General features: G+C 43.9%; 1 protein-coding gene across 3 annotated transcripts in view; it reads left to right on the plus strand.

Moving 5' to 3' along the window:
• SLC12A1 (solute carrier family 12 member 1) overlaps positions 1-27924 on the plus strand; it is an 84584-nt gene that overhangs the window by 35252 nt on the left and 21408 nt on the right. For all 3 annotated transcript variants that reach the window (XM_082198362.1, XM_082198363.1, XM_082198361.1), the window contains 9 exons: positions 1634-1718; positions 3906-4057; positions 6642-6749; positions 7687-7810; positions 14036-14137; positions 18039-18194; positions 22605-22704; positions 22785-22896; positions 26690-26830. In XM_082198362.1, the coding sequence (XP_082054488.1) occupies positions 1634-1718; positions 3906-4057; positions 6642-6749; positions 7687-7810; positions 14036-14137; positions 18039-18194; positions 22605-22704; positions 22785-22896; positions 26690-26830 (1080 nt within the window). The remainder of the gene's footprint in view (positions 1-1633; positions 1719-3905; positions 4058-6641; positions 6750-7686; positions 7811-14035; positions 14138-18038; positions 18195-22604; positions 22705-22784; positions 22897-26689; positions 26831-27924) is intronic.

Below are 27924 nucleotides of genomic sequence, written 5' to 3' on the forward strand. Positions count from 1 at the left end.
TCCTTCTCCTTGTGCCCTCCATCTTTCCCAACATCAGGGTCTTTTCCAGGGAGTCTTCTCTTCTCATGAGGTGGCCAAAGTATTGGAGCCTCAGCTTCAGGATCTGTCCTTCCAGTGAGCACTCAGGGCTGATTTCCTTCAGAATGGAGAGTTTTGATCTTCTTGCAGTGCATGGGACTCTCAAGAGCCTCCTCCAGCACCATAATTCAAAAGCATCTATTCTTTGGCGATCAGTCTTCTTTATGGTCCAGCTCTCACTTCCATACATCACAGCTGGGAAAACCATAGCTTTAACTATACGGACCTAAACATTTTTTTTTAGAAAAAAAGCACTGCCTATTATTTATTTATTTATTTATTCAACTTATACACCACCCTATACCTGGAGGTCTCAGGGCAGTTCACAACAAGACCACAACATATAAAATCAAACCAAAGCAGTAACCCAGTAAAGCCTAGTACCACCTAATCTGTCTCAATCGCACATCACTAGCATTGCTTAAAATTAGTAAAATAAAGCAAAGCATTGGGAAAGGGAGAAAAAGTTCTTTACTAACAGCGTATTCATATTTATGATGGCTTTGGAGTGATGGGGCTTGTTGTTGTCATTGTTGTTTGATTTTATATACTGCCCTATACCCAGGGGTCTCAGGGCGGTTCACAAAATAAAATCAAGATATTAAACCACAATAAAAATAAGAACAAAAACCCAATAGCCACCCCCTCCCCCCAAAAAAACACATTTTAAAAGGGCATGGGATGTAAATCAGATCAACCAAAGGCCTGGTTAAAATGGAACGTTTTTGCCTGGTGCGTAAAGATGCATAATGAAGGCGGCAGGCAAACTTCCCTGGGGAGAGCATTTCACAGACTGGGAGCCACTGCAGAGAAGGCCCTGTTCTTCTCGGGGTCCAGGTAGGTTCATATGGAAAGAGGCAGTCCTTGAGGTATGGCGGTGCTGAGCCATTTCTCATGGCCCTCTCAAGCAGCAAACCACAGTGTCTTTTCCCTTGGCTAGCTATTAGCCTCTACCCTGCCCTCTGCTGAATAGAGGTGTGCAATGTGTTTTATACCCAGCAGTCTCTACCAGCTCTATGTGGAGATGCCAGGGATCGCACCTTTTCTTCCTCTGTCATATAATCATAGAATTGTACAGCTGGAAAGGACCCCGAGGGTCATCTAGTCCAACCCCCTGCAATGCAGGAATTCTGCCCACAGCTGTCCCGAGGTAGGCTCGAACCACCAACCTTCTGGTTAACAGCCAGGTGCACTGAACCATCACACCACTGGAAACCTGGGACCGTCTGCATGCAAAGCAGATGTTCTACAGCTGAGCTACTGCCCTTCCCCTAATCATGCCCTACTATGCCCATTAAACAGCACATTAACCATGTCCATATAAAACATCCCTGCACAAAATCTCCGAATTGCCTACACAATTTTAGACTTATTGTCACATTATCCCAAGGACAAGAAACTATTTTTTAAAAAAGTATTTAAATTCTGTAACAGAACTGTTTGTGAATGCAAACATCCAGAGGAGATGCAACCATGTGTGTGTGTGTGTCTGTCTGTCTGTGTGTGTGTGTGTTTAATGACTATTCATTGCAGTCTTTTTATTGTAATATTCTAGGATCCACAAGCTGCTATACCCAAAGGAACAATGCTGGCCATTCTGGTTACAACGATTGCTTATGTAGGTGTAGCAATCTGTGCAGGTAAATAAGAAGCATATGTTTGCATTCTAATCCAGAGTAATTAATATTCTTAGGTACGTTTAAAGTCTTGTGCTCAGATCATCACTTACCCTCATTATTTGTTTATCTTATGGATTTTCTATATAGTAAAACAGATGTCTATTAGTAAGTAAAAACACAAACTTGAAAACAACATTCCTCATTTCACTGCATAGAATTCGATCAGCTGTGGATTCACAAATAGCTAAAGAGGCTACTTTTCTAGGAAATGTTCATGGAGTTGAACTATTCCACTGTGTTGAACTTGTGACTTCATCATATGGAGAGCTTCCACCAGTGCTTGGCTTACGGAAAACTACAAGCGCCATCAGAACGAGTTAGGAAAAATACTGTCCAAGAACAGTTCTCCTTCATCTTGCCTCTTCCTGCTTGCATCACTGCCATTAGGGCAATTAGATGTGTTGATAAGATAAGAGAAACTGGTTCTGGTTTTTTCAAGGACTAGCTGATTGCTATCTTTGAAAGGAGGGAAGATAATTTTCCACAAGGCCAGATCAGCTGGCTACTTGCAAGGCCAGGAGGAACTGAGAGCAGCTGTGCTTGTATCCAGCCTTGGGATAAAAGTCTTCCAGCTTACAAGTCTTCGCTGTTAATGCTGGTGGTTTGAACTGCAGCCTGTAGAGTAGCTAGCAGAAGTCCCTGCTCTGTTGACCAGAAATAAGTAAGAAGAGCACTGCTGGATCAGAGTGAAGGCCCATCTAATCCAGTATCTTGTTCTCACAGTGGCCAGCAAGATGCCTGTGAGAAGCTTGCAGGCAGAACCTGAGTGCAGTAACGCTCTCCACCTTTCCCTGCAGTTTCCAGCAAGTGGTATTCTGATGCATACTGCCTCTGACAGTGGAACTCAAACATAGCAATCATGGCTAGCAGCCATTGATAGCCATCTCCTCCATGAATTTACCTAATCCTCTTTTAAAGCCATCCAAGCAGGACATGAGCGGGACGCAGGTGGCGCTGTGGGTTAAACCACAGAGCCTACGACTCGCCAATCAGAAGGTCGGCGGTTCGAATCCCCGCGATGGGGTGAGCTCTCATTGCTCAGTCCCTGCTCCTGCCAACCTAGCAGTTCGAAAGCACATCAAAGTGCAAGTAGATAAATAGGTACCGCTCTGGCAGGAAGGTAAACAGCGTTTCCGTGCGCTGCTCTGGTTCACCAGAAGTGGCTTAGTCATGCTGGCCACATGACCCGGAAGCTGTACACCAGCTCCCTCGGCCAATAAAGCAAGATGAGCGCCGCAACCCCAGAGTTGGTCATGACTGGACCTAATTTACCTTTACTAAGCAGGACATGAGGGTGACAGCCAAGGTCAGAAGGCCAGGCTCCTGGAATCTACCTGACTCAGCCAATCCAGAGTCTTTACCCTGCCTGCCGATTGGAAGGTGAGATGTTGTGCACTCCCATCTCCTTTCCATGCCTGAAGAGGGCTCTGAGGACTAAGCTCACATTGGCTCCATGAGACATTCAGAGCTGCTGACCACAATGACTAAGTTCCACTATTGGAGACAGTCTTCTGAATACCAGTTGCTGGAAACCACAGGAGGGAAGAGTGCTCTTGCACCTAGATCTCGCTTGCGGGCTTCCCATGGGCATCTTGTTGGCCACTGTGGGGACAGGATGCTGCCCTGGCCTGATCCAGCAGGGAACTTCTGATGCTGTTATGTTCTCATTAAGTTGTGTCTCTGATAGCTGGAAGCCATGATAGTTGCTTTGTGCAATTAGTGGCATGAGGGCAAGCTATCTGCACTATTTTTAAAGCATAGCAGAACATGCTACATGCTAGAACTTTCTATCATTCTCACAGTCTTCTGTCTCATAAGTCTACCATCCCCACTACCTTTCAAATTCTGCAAATGCCCCTTAAGGTTAAGTAAACCCGTGTGGGTCAGGCACTGGGCATTTCCAAATTTCACACATGTCCTAGTTTGTTGAATGTACACTGGGCTTGAGCACAAAACGTAGAGCAGTAATAGCACCGCTTTAATGAATAGCGGCATTATTCGCAGTGATCAGAAGGAAACGGCGCCCTACAGCCCCCAAGATTATAGAGGTGGGAAAGCATTAAGCAATTGAAGATGTACGCAGTACGGTGAAAGTATTCTCCCCCTGTCACAAGGAAGGGAAATAATAATATGCTGTTGTTTCCACAGCTGCTTGTGTCGTACGTGATGCTACGGGGAACGTCAATGATACAGTTGTATCCGGAATGAATTGCAATGGATCATCTGCTTGTGCCCTGGGCTATGATTTCTCCAGCTGTAAAACCCAGACATGTGATTATGGGCTGATGAATAATTTCCAGGTTCAAAAGAGCTCTAATTATGCAATTGGTATAATCAGATGTGTGTTGTACAACCGAGAAAGCTGCATACTATATATGTAATAACACAAACAAATACAAGCGTAACCACACAGCAGAGTGCATTGTGTGGTTTTGCAATATCTCTGTTAACACCCCAGCTAAGATACATGACCTGAAATGAGAGCCAATCCATTCTGCTGTTGATGTGGCAATTAACATACCTGGACAGTGTTTTACATACCACCTTACCTAAAAGGTCAGGAAGCAGAACTATAGCATATGAGAGCCAGGGTGGCAGAAATCCCCTCTTGGCCATGGAGCTCCCTGGGCAACTTTGGGCCAGTCATTATGTCTCAGCATAACTTACCTCGTAGGGTTGTTGGGAAAGTAAAATGGAGAGAGGACAGAACCATGTGTGCCACCTTGACCTCCTTGGAGCAAAGGTGGGATAGAAATGTACAGCTAGTAGTGGTATAAAATCATAAAGGTAAAGGTAAAGGGGCCCCTGACCATTAGGTCCAGTTGTGGCCGACTCTGGGGTTGCATCACTCATCTTGCTTTATTGACTGAGGGAGCCGGCGTACAGCTTCCAGGTCATGTAGCCAGCATGACTAAGCCGCTTCTAGTGAACCAGAGCAGTGCACGGAAATGCCGTTTACCTTCCTGCCAGAGTGGTACCTATTTATCTACTTGCACTTTGATGTGCTTTCGAACTGCTAAGTTGGCAGGAGCAGGGACCAAGCAACAGGAGCTCACCTCGTCGCGGGGATTTGAACCGCCGACCTTCTGATCGGCAAGTCCTAGGCTCTATGGTTTAACCCACAGCGCCACCCACATCAGAATCATATAATTGCAGAGTTGATGATAACAGCAGAATAGATAATAAAAGCCTAGATTGACAGATAGTCTGACTTGGCCTAAGACAGCTGCCTAGATTCCTTAGCAACATTCAATATTGGATGGTTTGTAAAGGCTCTAATGATCATGGCCCAGGATGTTTCTAACTAGAACCAGAAAGGCTCACCCTCTCTGGACTATGCATGAACTAGCAGAATGTAGTGCAAAACCCAGACATGTGATTATGAGCTGGTGAATAATTTCGAAGTTCAAAAGAGTTCCAATTAGGCACCACCTAGAAAGAGCTTCACAACACAGTATCATGCATCTTCACTAAGAAGTAAACCTTACTTTTTCCAAATGGGGATCAGTTGCTTATAAGTGCGTTTAGGATTGCAGACTTACTGCATGGCTTCAGAAGGTTGTTGTAACTATCAGGAGGAGATGGCAGGGTGGGTGAAGGAACGTACCTGACTTCCCGGCAGGGGAGATGCTATTCCTTGCTGGGGAGGGTTGGGGAGGGGAGGGCAGATTGGCATCACTGGTGAGTTTGTACCACATCACCCTCCTCACTTCCTTGGCCCTCCAGGTAAGCAGCAGCAGCAGCAAATCAGATGAGCACCTTTGTCCCACCACAGATTGTATTAGATATGCACCCAAAGGAGTTCCAATTTGTACACAGAATCTCATGATCCCCACAGCTTCTCAACTCACTGCAATTGGGGGGGGGGGTGTAATTGTATTGTGCAAAAGGATGCCTGGGTTGCCATACTTCAAAAAGTAACAGGACACCCCAAATGTTGTTGACCTTTTTTTTAGGAAGTCCCCAAAATAGTTGCCTTTTTTTTGGAAAATGTCATAAAAACGCAATTTTTCAATTGACTTTCCTAAGACCTGCCACCTCATCTGAATTGAATGGGAAAAGGCAAGGCTCCTCACAAGTTTAGGTTCCGAATAGAAACAAAGCAGAGCAATGGAGCTACTTGTGTAAATTACATTCTAAATGCTACAGAACACAAAGACAAGCCACTCCATGAACAATTGTGTGAGCCTGGAAGCTCATTCTTTTAAACAATTTAAAATATATGTATTAGAAACACACGCTTAGTAATTCTTTACACCGCCATCAAATATTGGTCTAACCAAAGTTAAATTATCTATCTGCCCTTTTGGTTCTCCAGTTAGTAGCGTGGCAAAGACAACCTGAAGAGCTCTGCACCTTAAACAGGTACAGAACTGCTTCTGAAAAGTTGCTGATAGAAATTGTCCATTAATCTATTGCCACATGCCATCTTTCAATGTCTGAAGAATAAAGTCTGGGTTTCATATTATTACATGAAGGCTTCTATCTAGAGGACATGGAGATCACTCACTCTTTAAAATGTAGCAGACTTGTTCCTTGGAACATCTCGTTCTTAATATGATGCTGTTTCTGAATGGCACCATTTGCAAAAGAGATAAAAATTCTGCCTTTGGCTTCAGTGAGAGCAGGGCAGGCCTGAATTACAGAACAGTCTTCTCCATTACCAGGAAAATGGTTTTCTTGACAAGAGTTAATTTGCTGTGCTGGGTACAGACTCACTGAGTTTTTAATGAGTGACTTAAAAGATAATAGAGAAGAGGTTGGAACGGGTAGTACTAACATATTACCATCAATGCGGCAACAGGAAACATTGGGATGTTGTGTTTGAACCCTTGCTTACATGAGCTTCACGGCTTTCACGTTTGTGTGTTTTCCTCCCAAAAGGTCATGAGCATGGTTTCAGGTTTTGGTCCTTTAATCACTGCCGGAATATTTTCTGCAACACTGTCATCAGCCCTCACTTCGCTTGTTAGTGCGCCCAAGGTTTTCCAGGTAAGGCCAAAAGCACAATCTCTCTTGTTCTTTGTTTTCATGTAATCAGTTGGTCCACATGCATGAGAATGCCTTGCACAACTTTTTTTTAAAAAAGAAGCTTCCTCCCTATATCCTTGGCTGCCACAACACTGAACCAGCTGGGTCTGATACACAGAGTTAGGGCAATGAATGGTTGCCACATAGCAGTTGTTGCGGGCTGAACAACTTGAACAGATGCTGTACCTATTCGATGGCCAGCCAGATCCAGGTTTACAATAAGGCACTCTTGGAAAAGATGTAGGCTTCCTACCCCACTGTGATGAAACTGAGGGCCAATTCTTACATTACCAGAACAGTGTGCTTTTGCCATTTCTACATAGTTGCATCCCATACCATGGTAATTTCTGAAACCAATTATGCTGGCTCCCAGGAAAGGGCAGTGCTGGAGTTAATGTGTCATCTATCCCTCCCACCCATCCCTTTGTTTTACATTTCACATTTGAAGTACAGTGGTACCTCGGGTTACATACACTTCAGGTTACATACGCTTCAGGTTACAGACTCTGCTACCACACTTCTTCATGTTTTGTAACACTGAAAATATCTCCAAACTATGAGGTAAGAGGATAAAGGAAGTTTGATACTACAGTGGTACCTCAGGTTACATACGCTTCAGGTTAAATATGCTTCAGGTTACAGACTCCACTAACCCAGAAATAGTGCCTCAGGTTAAGAACTTTGCTTCAGGATGAGAACAGAAATCGTGCTCCAGCAGTGCAGTGGTAGTGGGAGCCCCCATTAGCTAAAGTGGTGCTTCAGGTTAAGAACAGTTTCAGGTTAAGAACAGACCTCCGGAACAAATTAAATACTTAACCCGAGGTACCACTGTAACTTTTCTGTTGCATTCAACACACCCAACCCTACCTTTCTGAACTAAGTTCTGCTCTTTTGACAGGCTCTCTGCAAGGATAACATCTACCGAGCGCTCCACTTCTTCGCCAAAGGATATGGCAAAAACAACGAGCCAATTAGAGGATACGTTCTGACGTTCATCATTGCCATGGCCTTTATTATTATAGGTGTGTATATCACAAATAGCACTTTTTCACTAATAGCTCCCCCTGCCCTTATCAACCCTAAACCTCCTTTGGAACCATATCATAAAATGCTATTTTATTCATTCATATATATATATATATATATATATATATATATGCAGGTTTTGGTGTCTTCGGGTGTCTTCCCGTGTAAGAGTCGGGGTGTCTGTGCGACGTTTCGACGAGGTCTCACTCGTCATCTTCAGGCTGGTGCTTTCGGCTTCTTATATATGCTTTCGTAGATTTTCACGGGTACAGGAATGCAGGTTTTGGTGTCTTCGGGTGTCTTCCCGTGTAAGAGTCGGGGTGTCTGTGCGACGTTTCGACGAGGTCTCACTCGTCATCTTCAGGCTGGTGCTTTCGGCTTCTTGTTACTGGAACAGAGCAGAATCTGGTGTTTGAGTTCCTATAAATACTGTTGAGGGGTGTGGTGTATAGCCTCCAACGTTCTGGGCAGAGAGGAAGTTCCTAGATTAGTGTGCCTTTTCTTCTTTTGTTCCTTAATTACTTGAGGGATATCTTGAGTGATTTCATGAGTGATATTCTGAATACCACTGGGTGGGTCATTAAGTGTAGATTAGTTGCTAAAGCTTTCGTGTCTTGACCTCTTGAGCTTGTGAAGAGTTTTTCTGAGAAGATGGCTGTGCTGCATTTAGTTGTGCTCTGGCTTGGCTTCGTGTATAGGGGCGAGCTGTGGTTTTGTGCTTTGTGCCAGCCAGATCTGTGTAGGGATTGCAGGGGGGTGCAGCATCCGGAGGTGCCACTATAGTTTGGCTACTGGATGGAGTCTGTAATATGTCTGTGGAGAGGGTCTGGGTTTGGGTCTGGTGTGGTTGATTGGTGACGGCGTTCTGTGTGCCTCTGGTTCTGGTGTCGGTTTTTGGAAATTAGCCCTCCCCACAAAAACCGACACCAGAACCAGAGGCACACAGAACGCCGTCACCAATCAACCACACCAGACCCAAACCCAGACCCTCTCCACAGACATATTACAGACTCCATCCAGTAGCCAAACTATAGTGGCACCTCCGGATGCTGCACCCCCCTGCAATCCCTACACAGATCTGGCTGGCACAAAGCACAAAACCACAGCTCGCCCCTATACACGAAGCCAAGCCAGAGCACAACTAAATGCAGCACAGCCATCTTCTCAGAAAAACTCTTCACAAGCTCAAGAGGTCAAGACACGAAAGCTTTAGCAACTAATCTACACTTAATGACCCACCCAGTGGTATTCAGAATATCACTCATGAAATCACTCAAGATATCCCTCAAGTAATTAAGGAACAAAAGAAGAAAAGGCACACTAATCTAGGAACTTCCTCTCTGCCCAGAACGTTGGAGGCTATACACCACACCCCTCAACAGTATTTATAGGAACTCAAACACCAGATTCTGCTCTGTTCCAGTAACAAGAAGCCGAAAGCACCAGCCTGAAGATGACGAGTGAGACCTCGTCGAAACGTCGCACAGACACCCCGACTCTTACACGGGAAGACACCCGAAGACACCAAAACCTGCATATATATATATATATATATATATTCTTTATTGAGTTTTTAGTTTAATTAATTATTCAGATTTTCCATTCTTTCTTCAAAACAGATTAAATTACACACAAAAATAACCAAAATAATTCAACATCTGATAATACTGTCACATTAATTCTTAAGTCTTAAAGTCTTAAATTCTTTGAATATGACTTCTCTCCACCTCATTGCGGCTCCTTACTTCTTCATTATCTTTATGGCTATGTCCTTATTTTCCTTTAAATCACTTATCTTACATAGTATACATTATATATCTGTTATCTTTATTGGCAAATTTTAATCAGAACACATTAAAGTTTTTGTTTGGGAACAATGTTTTCCCAAATACCTTCTGTAACAATCCCGCTCCCTTAAAAAAAAATTGTTTGATTGATTCCTGATTACCTCTGTCATTTTTGCTAGTTCCAAGTATTCACATAGTTTAATTTGCCATTCTTCCTTCATAGGGATTTTCTCCCCCTTCCAATTTTTAGCAATCGGCATTCTCGCTGCTGTTGTTGCATATGAGAAAACCCTCCTCTTATCATTTGGAATGTCAATTGTCAAAATGCGTTAGAAGAAACGCTTCCGTTTTTTTCACAAATGTTGGTTTAAATATCCCCCCCCCAAAAAAAAATAATTTGTTCACAACCCCACCACTAGAAAATGCTATTTCAACTGTTAGGCTAAACAAGCAAGCAAACAGAATCACCACCTACTGCAAGGAAAAGGCATACGTATAAAAAGGAAGGGCATACATTTTTTTGTTGACATTGATTGCTAACGCATATTCTGCTCAGAGCTTTGATCAAAGTCAGGAGAACTGCTTGAGATTAGCCTGCTAAAATCCTTTCTTAAGCCACGTTCACAACATACATTTAATGCACAACGATACCACTTTGAACATCTTAACGCCACATGCACCCACCTGACCACTTCAATCGGTGGAACTGTCGCTTCTACAGGTGCCACACCTGTTCCACACTTGTAAGAACTAGGTCATATCCTCCATCACCACTTTCTGACAAGCAAGTCCAAACGCATGTTCCCCAGCTCTGTCCTTGGTTATCACCTACTGGTGATGTGCCAGAGTTGCTTCAGACAGCACAAAATAATCTTCTGCTGGTTTGTGAGCAGATACATCCAGTGCTTTTTCTCTGGGGGGGGGGGGACGCCAGGGGAGGCATACCCCTAAACATTTTGTGAATCTTTGCACTTTTGTCCATTTACTGTATTTATTTTTCCCGATTTGAACTATAAAATGGTGATTTTCTTGAGTCAAAATGAGAGTACCCCTAAACATTTTTTGAGGGGAAAAGCACTGGATATATCCTAATGGAAGGACCAGTAAACATAATTGGGCTAGGGAAATGAGGACACAAAGACTCCATTGGAAATATACTGAAAAGTCACAGATCCATCTCATTTTAAATAAATAAGGCTTGCATAATAGAGCTTTAAAGGCCTAGGGTGCCTAAGACAAGTAGGAATTCAGACAGCGGCAAAATCCCCATTATCCAACAGGAATAGCAGGCAGCCAGTCAGCTGAATAGAGTGAAACAAGTGAACCCAAGGAAGTTTTTTGTTCTTGTAAAGGTTTTGTTTGATGTCAAAGTCGCTCAGTATCTGCAGTTTCCTCAAGGAGCTCAATACCTTAAGAAATCAAGCGATTGCCCTTCAAGGCAGTTTCCCCAATGTAGCATAAGTCTCATTTTTGAAAAACCTGTCTACACAAATCAAAGGCCTACTGTTCCAAACCATTAGCACAGCGAATTCAACTTGCCTTCATATCAGGTTCACAGTACTGATTCCTGGGAGATTTCAGCTGCAATCCCTCTCATTTGATCATAACCGATCGCAGCTTGTAATGTTTCATTTTGTACCTGGCTTCCTATTTTGAATACATGACGCTTTCTCACTGCACAAAAGAGGCTTTTTGATCTAGGTGCACACCATGTCGACTCTCTTCTAAGGAGAATGCTAACAAAACAAAAAAAAGGCCTTGACAATCCTTATGTATTTAAGAACTGCATGGTCATACCCTCCAACATTTCTCCGATGAAAATAGGGACGTCCCATTCCATAATAATGATTTTACTATTTATACCCCACACATCTTACTGGGTTGTCCCAGCCACTCTGGGCAGCCTCCAACTTACATAAAAATGTAATAAAACATTAAACATTTTTTTAAAAAACTTCCCTATACAGTCATACCTTGGTTCTTGAATGGAATCCATTCCAGAAATCCGTTCAACTTCCGAAAACGTTCAAAAACCAAGGCATGGCTTCTGATTGGCTGCAGGAGCTTCCTGCACTCAATCGGAAGCCGCAGTAGCTGCGTCGGACATTTGGCTTCCAGAAAATGTTCACAAACCGGAACACTCACTTCTGGATTTGCGGTGTTTGGGAGCCAAAACATTCGACTCGCAAGGCGTTCGAGAAACAAGGTACGACTGCACAGGATTGCCTTCAGACGGCTCGGGAGTCAGATAACTCCATACCCTCCAACATTTCTCCAATGAAAATAGGGACATCCTAAGGAAAAGTGGGACATTCTAGGATCAAATCACAAATCGGAATCAGGGACGTCCCTGGAAAATAGGGGCATTTGGAGGGACTGCACTGGATGTAAAACTAACTCTGGTACAAAATACTTCTGCCCCATATTCAAAGTTTAATCATGATTTATTCATGTTCCCCCCTTTTTAAAAAAATTCCCCAAAATAAAAATAAATGCAAAATACACAATGTGTGTGTGTGTGTACACACATATGTACGTGTAATAGGTATGAGTTACTCGTGCGTAAGCTGGTGTCTTTCTCGGTTAATTTGCCTTGTTAAACCTTTCTGACTGCACAGCCCCTTCTCATCGTGGCTGCCTCAGTCACTGGCAGAATCCGTCAGTGGGCGTTTCTTGAACCTCTTCCAACATAAAAGTTGTTTGACACCCAGTCTCCTCCTCCTCTCACTGCGTGGGAGTCTTCTGCGCAGGGAACGTGTGGGTAGTGGAGGACCTGGGCTCTCCTCACTGATGTCCAGTGAAGAGTCCTGGAGCCCTCTCTCCAATTTCCCCGTCTGCCCCCCTTCATCCCTGGTGTTGCGTTGAATGGCTTCCCCCTCTACTGAGCTGTTTCTCCCCCTGCTGCTGGGTCCTTCACCACCATAATCTGGGAGCCTCCCCTTCGCCTCTCCCTCCAATGTCAGTTCCCTGACAGTACGCATTTACTGCTGTTAAATTTATTCATCAAATATTATTGCTGTTAAATTCATCAAATATTATAACAATAGTTTCTAAACTGGTATGTAGTTCCTTTGCGTGCTGCTGTGAAGCAACCCTTCTGAACATTTCTCAAGGGATATGCAGGAAAGTAAGTGTGTGTGTGTGTGTGTGTGTGTGTGTGTGTAGACATTGAAGACACACCGAACATTACACTAATGCACTTTGTTTATTCAATTATGTAGCCTTTCCCAACCAAATGTATTCCAAATATTATTGGGCCGCAGCTTCCACCATCCCTTACCCTTGGCCATGCTGCCTGGGAGTCCAAAATGTCTGAAGGCCACCAGTTAGGGAAAGCTGCAATAATGCAGACCTTAAGGGAGCAAATTCTCAGCAAACAACCATTCCCATAATGGTTTGGGTGAAGTCATGACAGTTAACATGGTCTAGGGTAAGGTAAAGGTAAAGGTACCCCTGCCCGAACGGGCCAGTCTTGACAGACTCTGGGGTTTGTGTGCCCATCTCACTCAAGAGGCCGGGGGCCAGCGCTGTCCGGAGACACTTCCGGGTCACGTGGCCAGCGTGACAAAGCTGCATCTGGCGAGCCAGCGCAGCACATGGAACGCCGTTTACCTTCCCGCTGGTAAGCGGTACCTATTTATCTACTTGCACCCGGGGGTGCTTTCGAACTGCTAGGTTGGCAGGCGCTGGGACCGAGCAGCGGGAGCGCACCCCGCCGCGGGGATTCGAACTGCCGACCTTTCGATCGGCAAGCCCTAGGCGCTGAGGCTTTAACCCACAGCGCCACCCGCGTCTAGGGTAGATACACCTTTAATATAAGAAAAGAAAGTAATTTCCACAGCCAAGATACCTAGTGTACTGGAGTTTTTCCGAAGACGAAAAAGCAGATAATGAATGGAATTGTCCATTCTTTACACACCTTATCCCAAGAACGGGAAAACTGTGGCCCTTGAGAATGGGAAAACTGGGCTCCAGCTTCCAGCAGCCCCAGTTAGCAGACTCCAATTTCTATTTTATATATATATATAATCTTTTTATTTGATTTTCAAAAAGAGAGAAAGGAAAAAAGAAAGAAAAAATAGACATACATAAAAAGTACAAAATCTAAATATCAAGATTGCTCTTAATCTCCTGACTTCACCCCATCCCATCCATGGGTCCTTTTGATTCTATTTTCAACTGCATATCAATACTTCTCCAATTTCTCATCTTCCTAAGTTATCTATACATTCTGTTACATTACAAGTGTATATATACATTATAAACATTTCCGATTCTTTTTTAAATTTATTGTCTTCTTGATTCCTGAGCTTCCCAGCTAATTTTGCCATTTCGGCGTAGTCCATCAACTTGATAGACCCCAATATCTAAAACCGACTCTCTTCAGATACCTGCACAGCTAACATCTACTTTGTGATTCTTTTTCCCCTACAGCTGAGCTGAACACCATTGCTCCCATCATCTCCAACTTCTTCCTGGCTTCATATGCGCTTATCAATTTCTCTTGTTTCCATGCATCGTATGCAAAATCTCCAGGTTCGTATTTCATTTTCTATTTTCAGCTCTATCTATCATGTATGTCATATTTCAAACCATTGTGCTGTTAGGAGAAAGTGGTCCTGACACTAACATTATGACGGCAACTTATTGCCTGTATTGCACACTCTAGCCAATTTCCAAAATAATGTATAGAAGTCCCCGGTGTAGGCAAGCAACTTGAGTTTGTGGGAAGACAGCCCAGAAATTCACTGTTGTGTTTATTTTTTTTATTATTTGTGTATAAATTGCAACAATCATTTTCCTTCTTAAAAAGAACTTCTGGCAGATTTGTATTGCATTTGCTGAAGACAAAATATTTCACTACTTTAGAAGAAAAACATTCCACTGTTTTATAGCCTAATCTGATATATTGTGAGATAAGCTTTAGTGGACAACTATTCAGTTTATTTAGATTGATAGAACTGACTAAGGGAATACCGAGGTTGAACAATTTGTGGTCTACCAAGTGAAACCTAGCCACACCAGCCCAAATTCCCCTCAGTTTATTATTTAACCATGCTTCTTTGTCAAAGGTGCTCAAGGTGCTAAACAAAATATCTTAAAAGAAAAGAAATTAAAGTTTTGCATTCAAGACGTTACCCCATCAAATCCAGTTGAATCCAGTCAACAAAATTAGTTTATTAAACACTGGGAAGATTATCCTACAAGTTGATGAACTGCATCAGATGGTAGGCAACAAGTTATATAAACTTTTCTCACATGGTTTTCGGTACATCTCTAGAGGCCTGGAAAAGGCCTGGGAGGGAAACGGAAAAAGGGGGGGCGCAGGTTTTTTCCGTTTTTTTTCCAAAGCCTTTCCCCCTCCCTGGAAAAATGGGGGGGGAGTTTGTGTGGAATATTAAAACTATATCAAACTAGTGTTTTTTCCCCAATTTTTCGGGGGGGGGGACGGCTTTAGGGGGAAACAGGGGGAAACCTGTTTTTTTTTTCAAATTTTCTGGTTTCTCTAATTATATCCACATATGCCAAAACAAAATGCCCTCTTAATTTTTGTGAACTGAGACTTGAAAGCTGAAGAAAGAAAAAGGAAAAATGAGAGAAAGGGCTAGTGTTCTCTCTCTCTCTTTCTCTCTAGTTTTTAAGTCTAAATTCTAGTCTAGTAAAGATTGGAGGAAGTGTGGATTGTCACAGCCCACTGCAAATCAAAGAAAGGTGGAGGAAATTATCCAATCCGCAGGTGCATGAAAAAGATTGAAGTTTTAAGTTCAATACAATTGTTTTAAGTTTAATACATTATTGCTTTATTTATTTAGCAAGATTTATATGCCACTTAATTGGAAAAAACACCAAGTGGTTTACCTAAAATGGTATAAAATAGTCATTAAAAATAGCAATAAAAGGAGATCAAAAAGCAGTTGACATAAGAAAATTAACAAAATATAGATGGAATCTCTTTTGTTTGGCAAGATATACATACCGCTTAATAATAATTTTTAAAATCCTCTAACTTTATCTTCCATTAGTTGATTTTATCGTCTTTTTTTACTATTAAGTTTTTAGTTGAGAAATTATCCATTAAAAAAAAAACAGTTAAATGTATATGCTTTGCGTATTGCCAAATCTCAATATTGGTGCCTTTTTGACATACCACAATGCTATTCAATAATAGCAGTTTAATAAATGGCAGCTACATATCATTTTTAGAAGGAAAGGCCATCACTCCGATTTTCTTTTTCAGGGGCTGTTATAATCGTGCTCCACCACAAAGGAAATAAATAAAGTGTGCCCTTTACTTGCATCCTCTCCCTGCCAATTCAGCGAAAGCCAGAGCTTACAGCTCCACTTCCCTTTTAGTCATAGACAAGCTGCAAATCGCTTGTTATACCACATGGAGACATTTATTTCAGCTGCAGAGAAACAAGCTCTCATCTTTCCAGCATGGGTGAAACCACAGTGGTGGCATAAATATATATCTTAACTCTGTTCCCATCAGTGCTCATGCTGCTGCCTGATCAGAGTGCAGGTTTTAAAAGACAGGCTTCCCCTAATTATCTGCAGAGTGAAACAATTGCACATTAGGTCCAGCCCAGCAAGAACCCCAGGACCAATTACTGTATATCCTCTGAATGCTATTGGTACAGTGGTACCTTGGCACCCGAATGGCTTGGCTCCCGAACAAATAGGCTCCCGGATGCCGCAAACCCAGAAGTGAATGTTCCGGTTTGCAAATGTTTTTCGGAAGCCGAACGTCCGACACATAGCTGTCAACTTACAGATTTGAAAATAAGGGACCAGCAGCCTTGAAAATAAGGGACCAGCAGCCAAAATAAGGGATTTTAGTCAACCAGCTGAAATACGAAGTTAAAAGGGACCAGATAATTTTGGAGAGCAGCACCGGTTTTTAGCCCTTCGTTTCCAGAGCTTGCTGCTCAAGACACCAGCCGATGAAACACCGCCATTAAATAACTACAAGCAGCAACCACTTTTCATGCAAAATAAAGTCCAAGCTATGAAGATGCTGCTGCAGTTCTGTATCTTTTCTCTTGTGCTCCATCTGCAGCTCTCAATTCCATCAGGTGGGGCGGGAGGAAGGGGGGGAAATAGCAACCAAGGTAAACCCGCAGATCAGACCATCTATGCTAGTCTACCACTACAAATCTATGGGAGAAGCGCTTGCGGTCCTTCCCGTGTAGCCCTCGGAACACCTGCCCACGCCTCCGCCTCCTCCTCTTCCTCCTCTCTCTGAACTGTTCTCTCTATGGTTGCCCTCACTCTCCTCTCAAGGCTCCTCAGCAATTCATAGGCCATGCCAGGCTGCCCATCTCATCCGGGTCCTTCGGCGGCACAGCCGCAGTATGGCCTAGTAGGAGCGGGAGCAGCGGCAACAGGCAAAGGGGAGGCCCCAGGCAGAGATGCTCAGTTCGGTGGCCACGAGGAGGATGGCAGCAGAAGGGCCCAAGGCTCCCTCCAGTCCCAGCTGGGAGGGGCCCCCAGGGGCTGAGGCTGGTGAGAGGAGGCCAGAGGGGGGTGGGCCTCCCTGCCGGCCAGGGAGGGGGTTGGAGCCTCCCTCCTCCCTGGCCGGCAGGGAGGGAGAGGAGCTGCTTCCTTTGAAACCCGGGAAATTTAAGGGACATCCATCAATAAGGGACAGCAGCGGGACATGGCGCTGGGATAAGGGACTGTCCCTCCAGATAAGGGACGCTTGGCAGCTATGGTCCGACACGGCTTCCAATGGAGTACAGAAAGCTTCTGCAGCCAATCAGAAGCTGTGCCTTGGCTTTCGAATGGTTTTAGGAGTTGAACGGACTGCTGGAATGGATTAAGTAATTACAAAACCATGAAAATATAGTTTGACACCAATTGATTTTTATTTTTTTTTAAGTATACAGTTGTACCTTGGGTCTTGCACAGTTTAGTTGACGAACAAATTGGCTCCCGAATGCCAAAAACCCGGGAGTGAGTGTTCTGGTTTGTGAACGTTTTTCAGAAGCCGTACATCTGATGTAGCTTCTGCAGCTTCTGATTGAGTGCAGGAAGCTCCTGCAGCCAATCAGAAGCTGTGCCTTGGTTTTCAAACAGATTATGGAGTCTAATGGACTCCATAATCTGAACGGATTAAGAATGGATTAAGTTTGAGAACCAAGGTACCACTGTAATAGAGTGGATGACATCTCTAGGAACAACCTCAAAGTATATTTCCTCCTACAGCTGCACATGTGTTCTGCTAGCAGTTCTTTCCATTGGCAAGCGCAACAAACAAGACTTGCGCTCTCGCTATTTCACACTCTACAATAGCAACTTGGGGAGTTAGGGCATGTCCTCATGCAAACACAATACATAAATTTAATAAACAAACAAGACCATTAATCTCGTAGGTACAGTTTCCATTTTCTTGGCCTTTCTTAATATTAACTTAGTCCATTTGTGATTTCTGCAGGTTGGAGACCTGCTTTCAAATATTACAACATGTGGGTATCCCTTTTCGGAGCGATTCTGTGTTGTGGAGTCATGTTCGTCATCAACTGGTGGGCAGCTGTCATCACATACGCTGTCGAGCTCTTTCTTTATATTTACGTGACGTACAAGAAGCCAGGTAAGGCAGGGCGGAAAAATAAGAGAGATAATGCTTAAGAATGGAAGACGGGTGGATCTGGTGTGTAAAACTCAAGGATGATAAAGTCTCGTGTCAAAATGAGATCCCCATAATTAGAGAATCTTGTTTATTGTTGAAATGTTTCACAGCTACTGTTTTTGCTGTAAAAAATGGACTCTCTACTCCCTTCTACGAGACTGAGGCAGGTCCATGTTTAAATATATGAACTTGAAATTGCCATAATTTCAAGATACAGTGGTGCCTCACAAGACGAAATTAATTCGTTCTGCGAGTTTTTTCGTCTTGCGAATTTTTCGTCTTGCAAAGTCGCAACTGCACCCCTTCAAGCAATGCACCCTGGGTATTAACGGTTTTAAGAAAAAGGAAACAAACTTGCAAGACGTTTGCCCATAGGGAAATTCGTCTTGCAAAGCAACTCAAAAAACGAAAAACTCTTTCGTCTTGCGAGTTTTTCGTCGTGCGAGGCATTCGTCTTGCGAGGCACCACTGTAATTATAAGCAGATATATACTTTAGAATATAAAATATAAAAGGATGATACAGCTTTAAATTTTCCCCAAATCTGCCTCCATTCTCCTGCTCTTCCTTACGTGCGCCCCCAGCTCTTCCTTATCCAGCCCCAGTAGAAACACACACACACACACACACACACACACACACAAACATGTATTCCTAAAAATACTTGGTAATATTATTCAATCCTATTTCAGATTCCTAATCCTATCTGCCGGGTGGCTGCTGACACTTTCATCTAACACTTTCTGTCTCCTCAAGGAGACAGTTCATCAGCTTCTGAAAAACTGTGTCTTCAAACAAATGAGGCTTTTATGAACAGGACAGCCCAGCTCTTCCTTTGCAGAGCAACACATCAGCTACAACTACCTGTTCTCTTTGTGCTTTTAACCTAGAAGTCTTTGTGCTACATTTTCACAAAATGTACAATACAAATGCACTTATCCAAATGAACAAAGGGCAAAAAAACCCCTTCTGTCTGAATAAGTATGTATTTGCAAGATAAAAAATAGATGATGGTGGTTGCTTCTAATACTTCTTTTTCAGACCTGGGATAATTTCCACGAGTCTCTGTTTTCCTGTAAAAACAACATATTTCTAGCTACCATGGAAATACTACTGTCATGTGTCAGGGTCACACGAAACATGAAAAGCAAATGGAAAGCCACCACTACACACACACACACACACACACACACACACACACACACACACCTCCCCATTTCCTTTACAAGTGAAATTAGGTAGTTGAGTGCCTCACAGTCTGAAAGCAATATCAATCTGAGGCCACTCAAAAACAAGATTTCTCTGCATACTTATGGGACTCTCCTAGGTATTCAGAATTTATCTATCTGTACCTATATCTGTATTTAACCTGTATTTAACCTGTATAGCGATATCTATTACATATGAGCTTCCAGGAGCTGCAGAATTTGGGGGGCAGTGATAAGAAAAGTCGGGACTAACATAGTTCATTGACTGAAGAACAAACTTCTGCGTTCAGAGTGAATGCTAAAGCTAAGAATTTCTGATTGTGCTTCTTCCTTTTGTTCACCTTAGGGAAACAGGAGACATTCTCCTCCCCAATCACAGCTCGGCTAAAATCCTGAATGCCTTCGTTGTTTTTTATTGATGCCTCTTACTTCTGCCTCAGGTGGTAGGAGGGTCTAAAGACTCTGGAAATCAGGCAGTGTCGTGGAAGGCTTGGAGGAAAGACCCAGTTAGGAAGCTAAAGAAGAACTTTATTGTCCCTATTTTTCTAATAAGAACACAGCAGGAAGAAGAAACGCCCAACTCCACTAAGATGCAATTAATTACAGTGCCTCCTATTGACTAAATTATATAATGGCACTATCAACGCAGGCAAATGACATGAATATAGCAATTAATTCTATGGATGAGGGTGGCTCTGCCATGCAATGTTTTTAAAAAAGGAACAGAAAATGCAGGATGAAAGAGTGAATTGGCTTGCTTGAGTCTATAAGTCCTTCCGCTGGCAGGTGAAGACTTTCTTGTTTCAATAAGCTTTTGGGAACTGACTGCTTTTAATGAAAGGGCTGCTGCTGTGCTGTTTTTATTATAATTATGGGTATGGTTTTTATAAATTTTCTATATGCATGTTGTAAGCAGCCTTAAGTCCTGCCAAGGTAAACATAAGTATATTATAATAATACTGTTTATAATATCCTGGAGGTGAACCTGCCGTGAAGCTTTCTTTCCAGATAAATCACTCCTCATGCTATGCAACAGTAAGGTGCTTGGGTCTGGGACTGGCAGCCAACCCGTATCTTGAACCCACTGTACAGTAAAAGGTGGATGTTCTGTTCTTTGCCTCTGGGAGTCACGGGACAAGGCAAGTTGGTTGCTGCAGCACCATGGAGAGCTCCTAGTGAGCTACCTTGACTCCTTTGGGCATAAGGGCTACATTTGAAGGTGACCCGGAAACTACAACTAATCCAGAATGCAGCAGCCAGACTGGTGACTGGGAACAGCTGCCGAGACCATATAACACCGGTCTTGAAAGACCTACATTGGCTCCCAGTACGTTTCCGAGCACAATTCAAAGTGTTGGTGTTGACCTTTAAAGCCCTAAATGGCCACGGGCCAGTATATCTGAAGGAGCGTCTCCACCCCCATTGTTCTGCCCGGACACTGAGGTCCAGCACCGAGGGCCTTCTGGCGGTTCCCTCACTGCGAGAAGCCAAGTTACAGGGAACCAGGCAGAGGGCCTTCTCGGTAGTGGCACCCACTCTGTGGAACGCCCTCCCACCAGATGTCAAAGAGAACAACAACTACCAGACTTTTAGAAGACATCTGAAGGCAGCCCTGTTTAGGGAAGTTTTTAATGTCTAACGTTGTATTGCTTTATTATTATTATTATTATTATTATTATTATTATTATTATTATTTCTGTTGGGAGCCGCCCAGAGTGGCTGGGGAAACCCAGTCAGATGGGCGGGGTATAAATAATAAATTATTATTATTATTATTATTATTATTATTATTATTAATAATAATAATAATATTATTATTATATATGGTAAATTTAGTAAAGGACCTGTCCTAAGCTTTACACCTTTTGGATAATTAAAAGTAAAGGTAAAGGGACCCCTGACCGTTAGGTCCAGTTGCGGACAACTCTGGGGTTCTGGCGCTCATCTCACTTTACTGGCCGAGGGAGCCGGCGTACAGCTTCCGGGTCATGTGGCCAGCATGACTAAGCCGCTTTCTGGCAAGCCAGAGCAGCACTCGGAAACGCTGTTTACCTTCCCGCTGGAGCGGTACCTATTTATCTACTTGCACTTTGATGTGCTTTCGAACTGCTAGGCTGGCAGGAGCAGGGACCGAGCAACGGGAGCTCAACCCGTTGCGGGAATTCGAACCGCTGACCTTCTGATCGGCAAGCCCTAGGCTTTGTGGTTTAACCCACAGCGCCACCCACATCCCTTTTTGGAGAACTAGAGGCTCCTAAATGGCCGATCCTTCTCCTTCATTCCATGATTTCCTGCTTGGCACACTCCCTGTGCTCTTGGACTAGCAGGGTACTATGTGACGCATTAGGTGCCTCAGATCCTGGCTCTGGTTTTGTGCGCTCAGGTGCTATGGTAACAGGCTCAAAACAAGAAAGCAAAGGTGGCTTCTTAGCTAGTGAGATGGTAGCCTCAGTGTTCTGGTCACTGCTATTCCAATTCACTCTCTCCCCCTGCGTTTTCCTTAAGTACTGCATTGTTTCCAACCTATTCACACTTACCTGTGAATGTCAGTGGGAGTTACTTCTGAGTAGTCATGCACAGGCTTGTTCTTTAAAATCATTACAGTGGTGCCTCGCAAGACGAAAAGAATCCGTTCTGTGATTCTCTTCGTCTAGCGGTTTTTTCGTCTTGCGAAGCAAGCCCATTGACGGATTAGCGGATTAGCGCTATTCGCGGCTTTTAGCGGCTTATCAGCTTATTGGATCAGCTGTTAAGCGGCTTAGCGGCTTAGAAAAAGGAGGGGGAAATGGGGGAAAACCCGCAGGAACTCGCAAGACATTTTCGTCTTGCGAAGCAAGCCCATAGGAGATTCGTTTTGCGAAGCACCTCCAAAACGGAAAACTCTTTCTTCTAGCGAGTTTTCCGTCTTGTGAGGCATTCGTCTTGCGGGGCACCACTGTACTTGAACCACAGTAAACCACACTAAGTAGAAAGATCTGCTAGAAAGCAAAGATGTTCTCTTTTTAAAAAGTGTTCTGCTATTAGAAGTTTCTTTAAAGTAAATGCACTGAATTTGTTCACCATCCTACATACAAATCTGAAGCTCTTCCCATGGTTGTCAAGAAAGGATGGCTGGAAAAAAATGAATGTTGATACAATATGAAATATTTTTTTATCCACAACAGATGTAAATTGGGGTTCGTCATCACAGGCAGTATACTATATTAATGCCATTGACTCTGCATTGGAATTAACTACGGTGGATGATCATGTGAAAAACTTCAGGTAAGGTCTCTGCTGGGTGTGAGTGGTTGCTGAGCATGTATGCATCACCAAACTTAATGTACCTCTTTCCACCTTCACAGGCCTCAGTGCATAGTATTAACTGGAGAACCCATGACGAGACCAGCTTTGTTAGACATTGCACATTCATTCACAAAGAACAATGGTCTCTGCATCTGTTGTGAAGTATACACGGTAAGCTCAGCCAGCGTGCGCTAAGGAGAGCTTTACAGAAAATGCCTGCCCCCGTGAAGTCAACTTGATATGGCAGCTGCTCTGTGTGGAAATTTAGGTCTTCATCAGAGGCTTGGGGACAGCATCTGCTCTGCACACAGAAGGTCTTAGCATCTCCAGGTAGGGCTGGGGGTAAAGGTAAAGGTAAAGGTACCCCTGCCCGAACGGGCCAGTCTTGACAGACTCTGGGGTTTGTGCACCCATCTCACTCAAGAGGCCGGGGGCCAGCGCTGTCCGGAGACACTTCCGGGTCACGTGGCCAGCGTGACAAAGCTGCATCTGGCGAGCCAGCGCAGCACACGGAACGCCGTTTACCTTCCCGCTGGTAAGCGGTACCTATTTATCAACTTGCACCCGGGGGTGCTTTCGAACTGCTAGGTTGGCAGGCGCTGGGACTGAGCAGCGGGAGCGCACCCCGCCGCGGGGATTTGAACCGCCGACCTTTCGATCGGCAAGCCCTAGGCACTGAGGCTTTTACCCACAGCGCCACCCGCGTCCCAGGGCTGGGGGTATCCTGTATCAAACCCTGGAGTTGCTGCCATTCTCATAGACAGTACAGTGGTACCTCTAGTTACGAACTTAGGTCCATTTTTAACCTGAAACCATTCTTAACCTGAGGTACCACTTTAGCTAACGGGGCCTCCTGCTGCCCCCTTGCCACCACCACGCAATTTCTGTTCTCATCCTGAGGTAAGGTTCTCAGCTCGAGGTAACTCTTCCAGGTTAGCGGACTTTGTAACCTGAAGCCTTTGTAACCTGAGGCATTTGTAACTCGAGGTACCACTGCACTGAGCTAGATGGACCAATCAACTGACTAGTATAAGGCAGCTTCCTGTGTCCGTATGTTCGTGATGTGGGTTGCCCCCACACTGTCACAAAACATTACCGTTGGTAGTTTGCAGAAGCACAGTCCCAGTCCAATTGCTGTCCATGAAGTGCTTGCTGTGTGGATAGTGTTGCCATATTTCAAAAATTGTTAAGTTTTTTGGGGGAGCAAACTTGCATTATTGAGCTTTTGGGGAGCAACCTACCCCAAAAATAGTTATTCTAAGCTTTTTGAGATGATTCCGCTGCTTTTTCCAATGCGTTGCCATACATCCGGGTTTTCCCTGACATTTTGCCGGTTCGGCAAAATTCCCCCCCAACACCGTTTTTACACCTGAATTTTCCTGACGTATGGCAAGCACCTGCCAACAAGGGTATGTCAAATAGCCTCCAGGTATATCTTTAATTTCCATTTCGTTTGTTGAAAATATTGCAATCTTACCTTCTTGACAAGGGCCTCACAAGGGACCTTACATGACCAATGTCTGAGACAATATACAAAGCGAACAAACTATTTAACTAAATATAACCACAAACCACAAACAAAGCATATTTGAATGCTTCAGAAGAAGACCGCTCAACCCAGAGAGCCCCAAACGGGGTTAGTAAGTCAAGATGGGTTTTATATGATGCGGGCTTAAATGCTAAATTTTCCTAATTTTAGAATACACTCTGGAATAAAGAAAAGGTCAATAGCCATCTGTTTTGAAGACTAGTGTGGTACATGTTGTTTTCAAAGATATTAGACTAAAGTTCAAATAGCAGGGCAGTATCAGCAGGCTTCATGAGATGCTCTTTTTCATGAGATTGTTCCTAAATAATTAAAACAGGGTAGGATTGTTGCACAGTCCAAAGTGAGAGCTAGATGCTCTTCCTCCACCCAGTTGACCTACACAGCTGAAGCCAATGGAAGTTTTATTGCTTATTCCAGTGGGGACACATAATTAGGATCTATAAGAGTTTCAGATCAGCAAGCGGTTGTTTTTTGTGGGTGTTGATATATTTTTATTTCTACCAACAGTTAACATAAGCATGTTGTGCTAGTGTAAGCATTTTAGCTGGTTTCTTCCTTCTTTAGAGATTTAATGCAAGCTTAGTTTCGTTGGCTAAATAAAAAATGTGACACGATGAACTTCTGAGATGTGTAACTGGGAAAAGGAGAGAGAGATGAAACAGGGGTATTCTGCAAGCAGGACTCCCATCATGCCCAGAAAGACTACACAATTACACTTACCGTATTTTTCGCTCTATAGGACGCACCAGACCATAGGAGGGGGAGAACAGGAAAAAAAAAATCTCCCCCTCTCTGCTCAGCGCCCCTTCAGCAAAGCGGGAGGAGAAACGGAGCCCCTTCCATTTCTCCTCCCGCTTCGCTGAAGGGGCACTGCGCAGAGAGGGAAAACTGTGCAGCGCCTCTCCAGCGAAGTGAAGCCTGGAGAGTAAGAGGGATCGGTGTGCACCGACCCCTCTCGCTCTCCAGGCTTCAGGCGGCTATCCGCAAGCCTTCAGAGCGCAGCGGGAACTCCTGCTGCGCTCTGAAGACTTGTGGATAGCTGCCTGAAGCCTCCGGAGTGCAGCGGGAGTTCCCACTGCACTCCGGGGGCTTCAGGCGGCTTCAGCGAAAGCAATGCAAAGCCTCCGGAGCGCAGGGGGGAGCTCTCCCTCTGCGCTTCGGAGGCTTCACGTTGCTGTCGCTGAAGCCAAGGAGCCTGCATTCGCTCCATAAGACGCACACACATTTCCCCTTAATTTTTGAAGGGGAAAAAGTGCGTCTTATAGAATGGAAAATACGGTACTTGGGTGTCTTTAAAAAAATCACCAGTCCAATTCCCGTGTAAAGAATACTACTTACGCTGTACCTGAAAAAAGAATTTATAGTCAAAATCTATGTTGCAAACCAGTTATTCCAATGGCAAATTATCCAGTTTGCCTTATTCTGAATCCAGAATTTACGAATGGAACTAACAGTCAAGGAACCTGGCATATATTTAAGGCCCGTTGCAAAAAGGTCATGCAGACCCAAGTGGTGCTTTTCGTAGGACTTCCCTGTCTTCCTTAGAAGCTGGGAAAAGCAATGCAATATTCACCTGAAGCTTTTAGTCATAGCCAGCTGCAAGTGGGCTTGATAAGCACATGTTTATCTTTTACAGAACAAGGCTGCTGGGAACTGACTTTGTTGTTGTTATTTATTTGATTTATATCCCCTTTTTTCCTTGAAGGAGTTCAAGGTAGCATATATGCTTCTCCTCCTCCCCATGTTATCCTCACAACAGCCCTGTGAGGTTGGTCAGGCTAAGAGAAAGTGACTGGCCCAAGTTCACCCAAGTTCATGGCTGAGAGGGGACTTGAACCCTGCTGTCCGAGTCCCTAGTCCAGCACTCGATGAATGGACATGTGAACTAGCTGTTGTGTTGACACTCACCACTTGGCACTCACCATTCCTAAAACAGGCTGCCATGCCCCACCCCCCAAATACCAACTTGTGAACTTTACTGCATAAACACTATATAAAAACAATAAAATGGTTTGCCAATTGAAAACAATTATTTCCAGAATGTAGATCATTAGATTGTTAACGGTGTTAACCCCATGCTATTTCCTGCCCCTTGTCGAAGAGCTATGGGGCCCACTTCTCAAATTATATTTTCATACTTGTTTCTGTCAGCTCTCACTATACCTAAGTGGTGTTAACAGGCTTACCCCCTCCTTGAAATGGAAAATGAGTGATGTTGGCAGCAGGTTTCATTTCAAAAGGTTGAATCTCTGCAGAACCTTTGTGGAAATGTGTGTGTGTGTTTTTTTTATCCCCTTCCTTGACATTCTTTCCATCCTCCCCTCGCAGAGCAGATTCGGTTACTCCTTCAAAATCGCACTATTGTGAGATGCATAATACAAAGTCCTCTCCCTAATATATTATTGTGTCACGCAGGGCCCACGCAAGCTGTGCGTTACAGAGATGAACAGCGGCATGGCAACCAAGCAGGCCTGGCTGACAAAGAACAAAAGGAAAGCCTTTTATGCCGCAGTGGCAGCCGACAGCTTTAGAGATGGAGTCAAAAGTCTCCTCCAAGTAAGCTCTTTATTTGCACTGCACATGCAATGAGCATGACTTCAAAGCAGCCTCCGTTAGGTGAAGAATTTCTCTTTATTTGTGAAGAATGCTTGTGTAGATGTGGATAACGTCTTGTAAAGGCAGAGTGAATCCTGGAGGCAACCCCCCTCCCTCCTTCTCTCTCTTTCTCTCTGCATTATGGCTTACTTCAGAAATAATTCTGGGTCCAGGCTATGCAGCTATGAAAGAAACTAATCAATGCCATATTAAATGGCCCTGTAGTAAATGGAGATGCCTTAAGGATGTCTCACAAACGCCTGAGACTACCCAAACAAGTTCTATTGCATTACATCTAATATTTTATGTGTTATAACATCATTTGTCATACAGCAACAGTTTCTTTATCTTATCCACATTGTGTGGCAGATGTTTATACCGAGAAAAAGAACAAGTGAGGCCCCAACATATATTGCAGTGGCTACAAACACAAACAAGACCTTAAAGTTTTATCTGGAATGTAAGATCTGTGATGGTATTCAAGTCATTAGTTGATGGTGCAGTCTTCAAAGGATAAACATGCACATTGTGAACTAGACTTCAACATAATCCTACATCTCCAAATATATCAGCAGACTAAAGTTGTGAGAATGTTGTGGGTGACAGGAGAGGATATATTGATTAATATTATCCTTCCTAACTCGCACTAGCAAGTTTCTTTATACAGCAGAGTGCATTTCCCCTTTAGAATAAGAGGAAGAAGAGTTTGGATTTGATATCCCGCCTTTCACTCCCTTTAAGGAGTCTCAGAGCGGCTAACATTCTCCTTTCCCTTCCTCCCCCACAACAAACACTCTGTGAGGTGAGTGGGGCTGAGAGACTTCAAAGAAGTGTGACTGGCCCAAGGTCACCCAGCAGCTGCATGTGGAGGAGCGGAGACGCGAACCCGGTTCCCCAGATTACGAGACTACCGCTCTTAACCACAACACCACACTGGCTTTACACAGCAAGAAGCTGGTTGCAGACTCATGTGAGTCTCATAAGATAATAAGCAATTCAATCTGGCTTGCCCAGATTGAGATATGTTCTATTATTCCAGTTAAGACCCCTTTGAT

This window comes from Podarcis vaucheri, assembly GCF_965113315.1.
Source record: "Podarcis vaucheri genome assembly, chromosome: 14".
Classification (NCBI taxonomy): Eukaryota; Metazoa; Chordata; class Lepidosauria; order Squamata; family Lacertidae; genus Podarcis; species Podarcis vaucheri.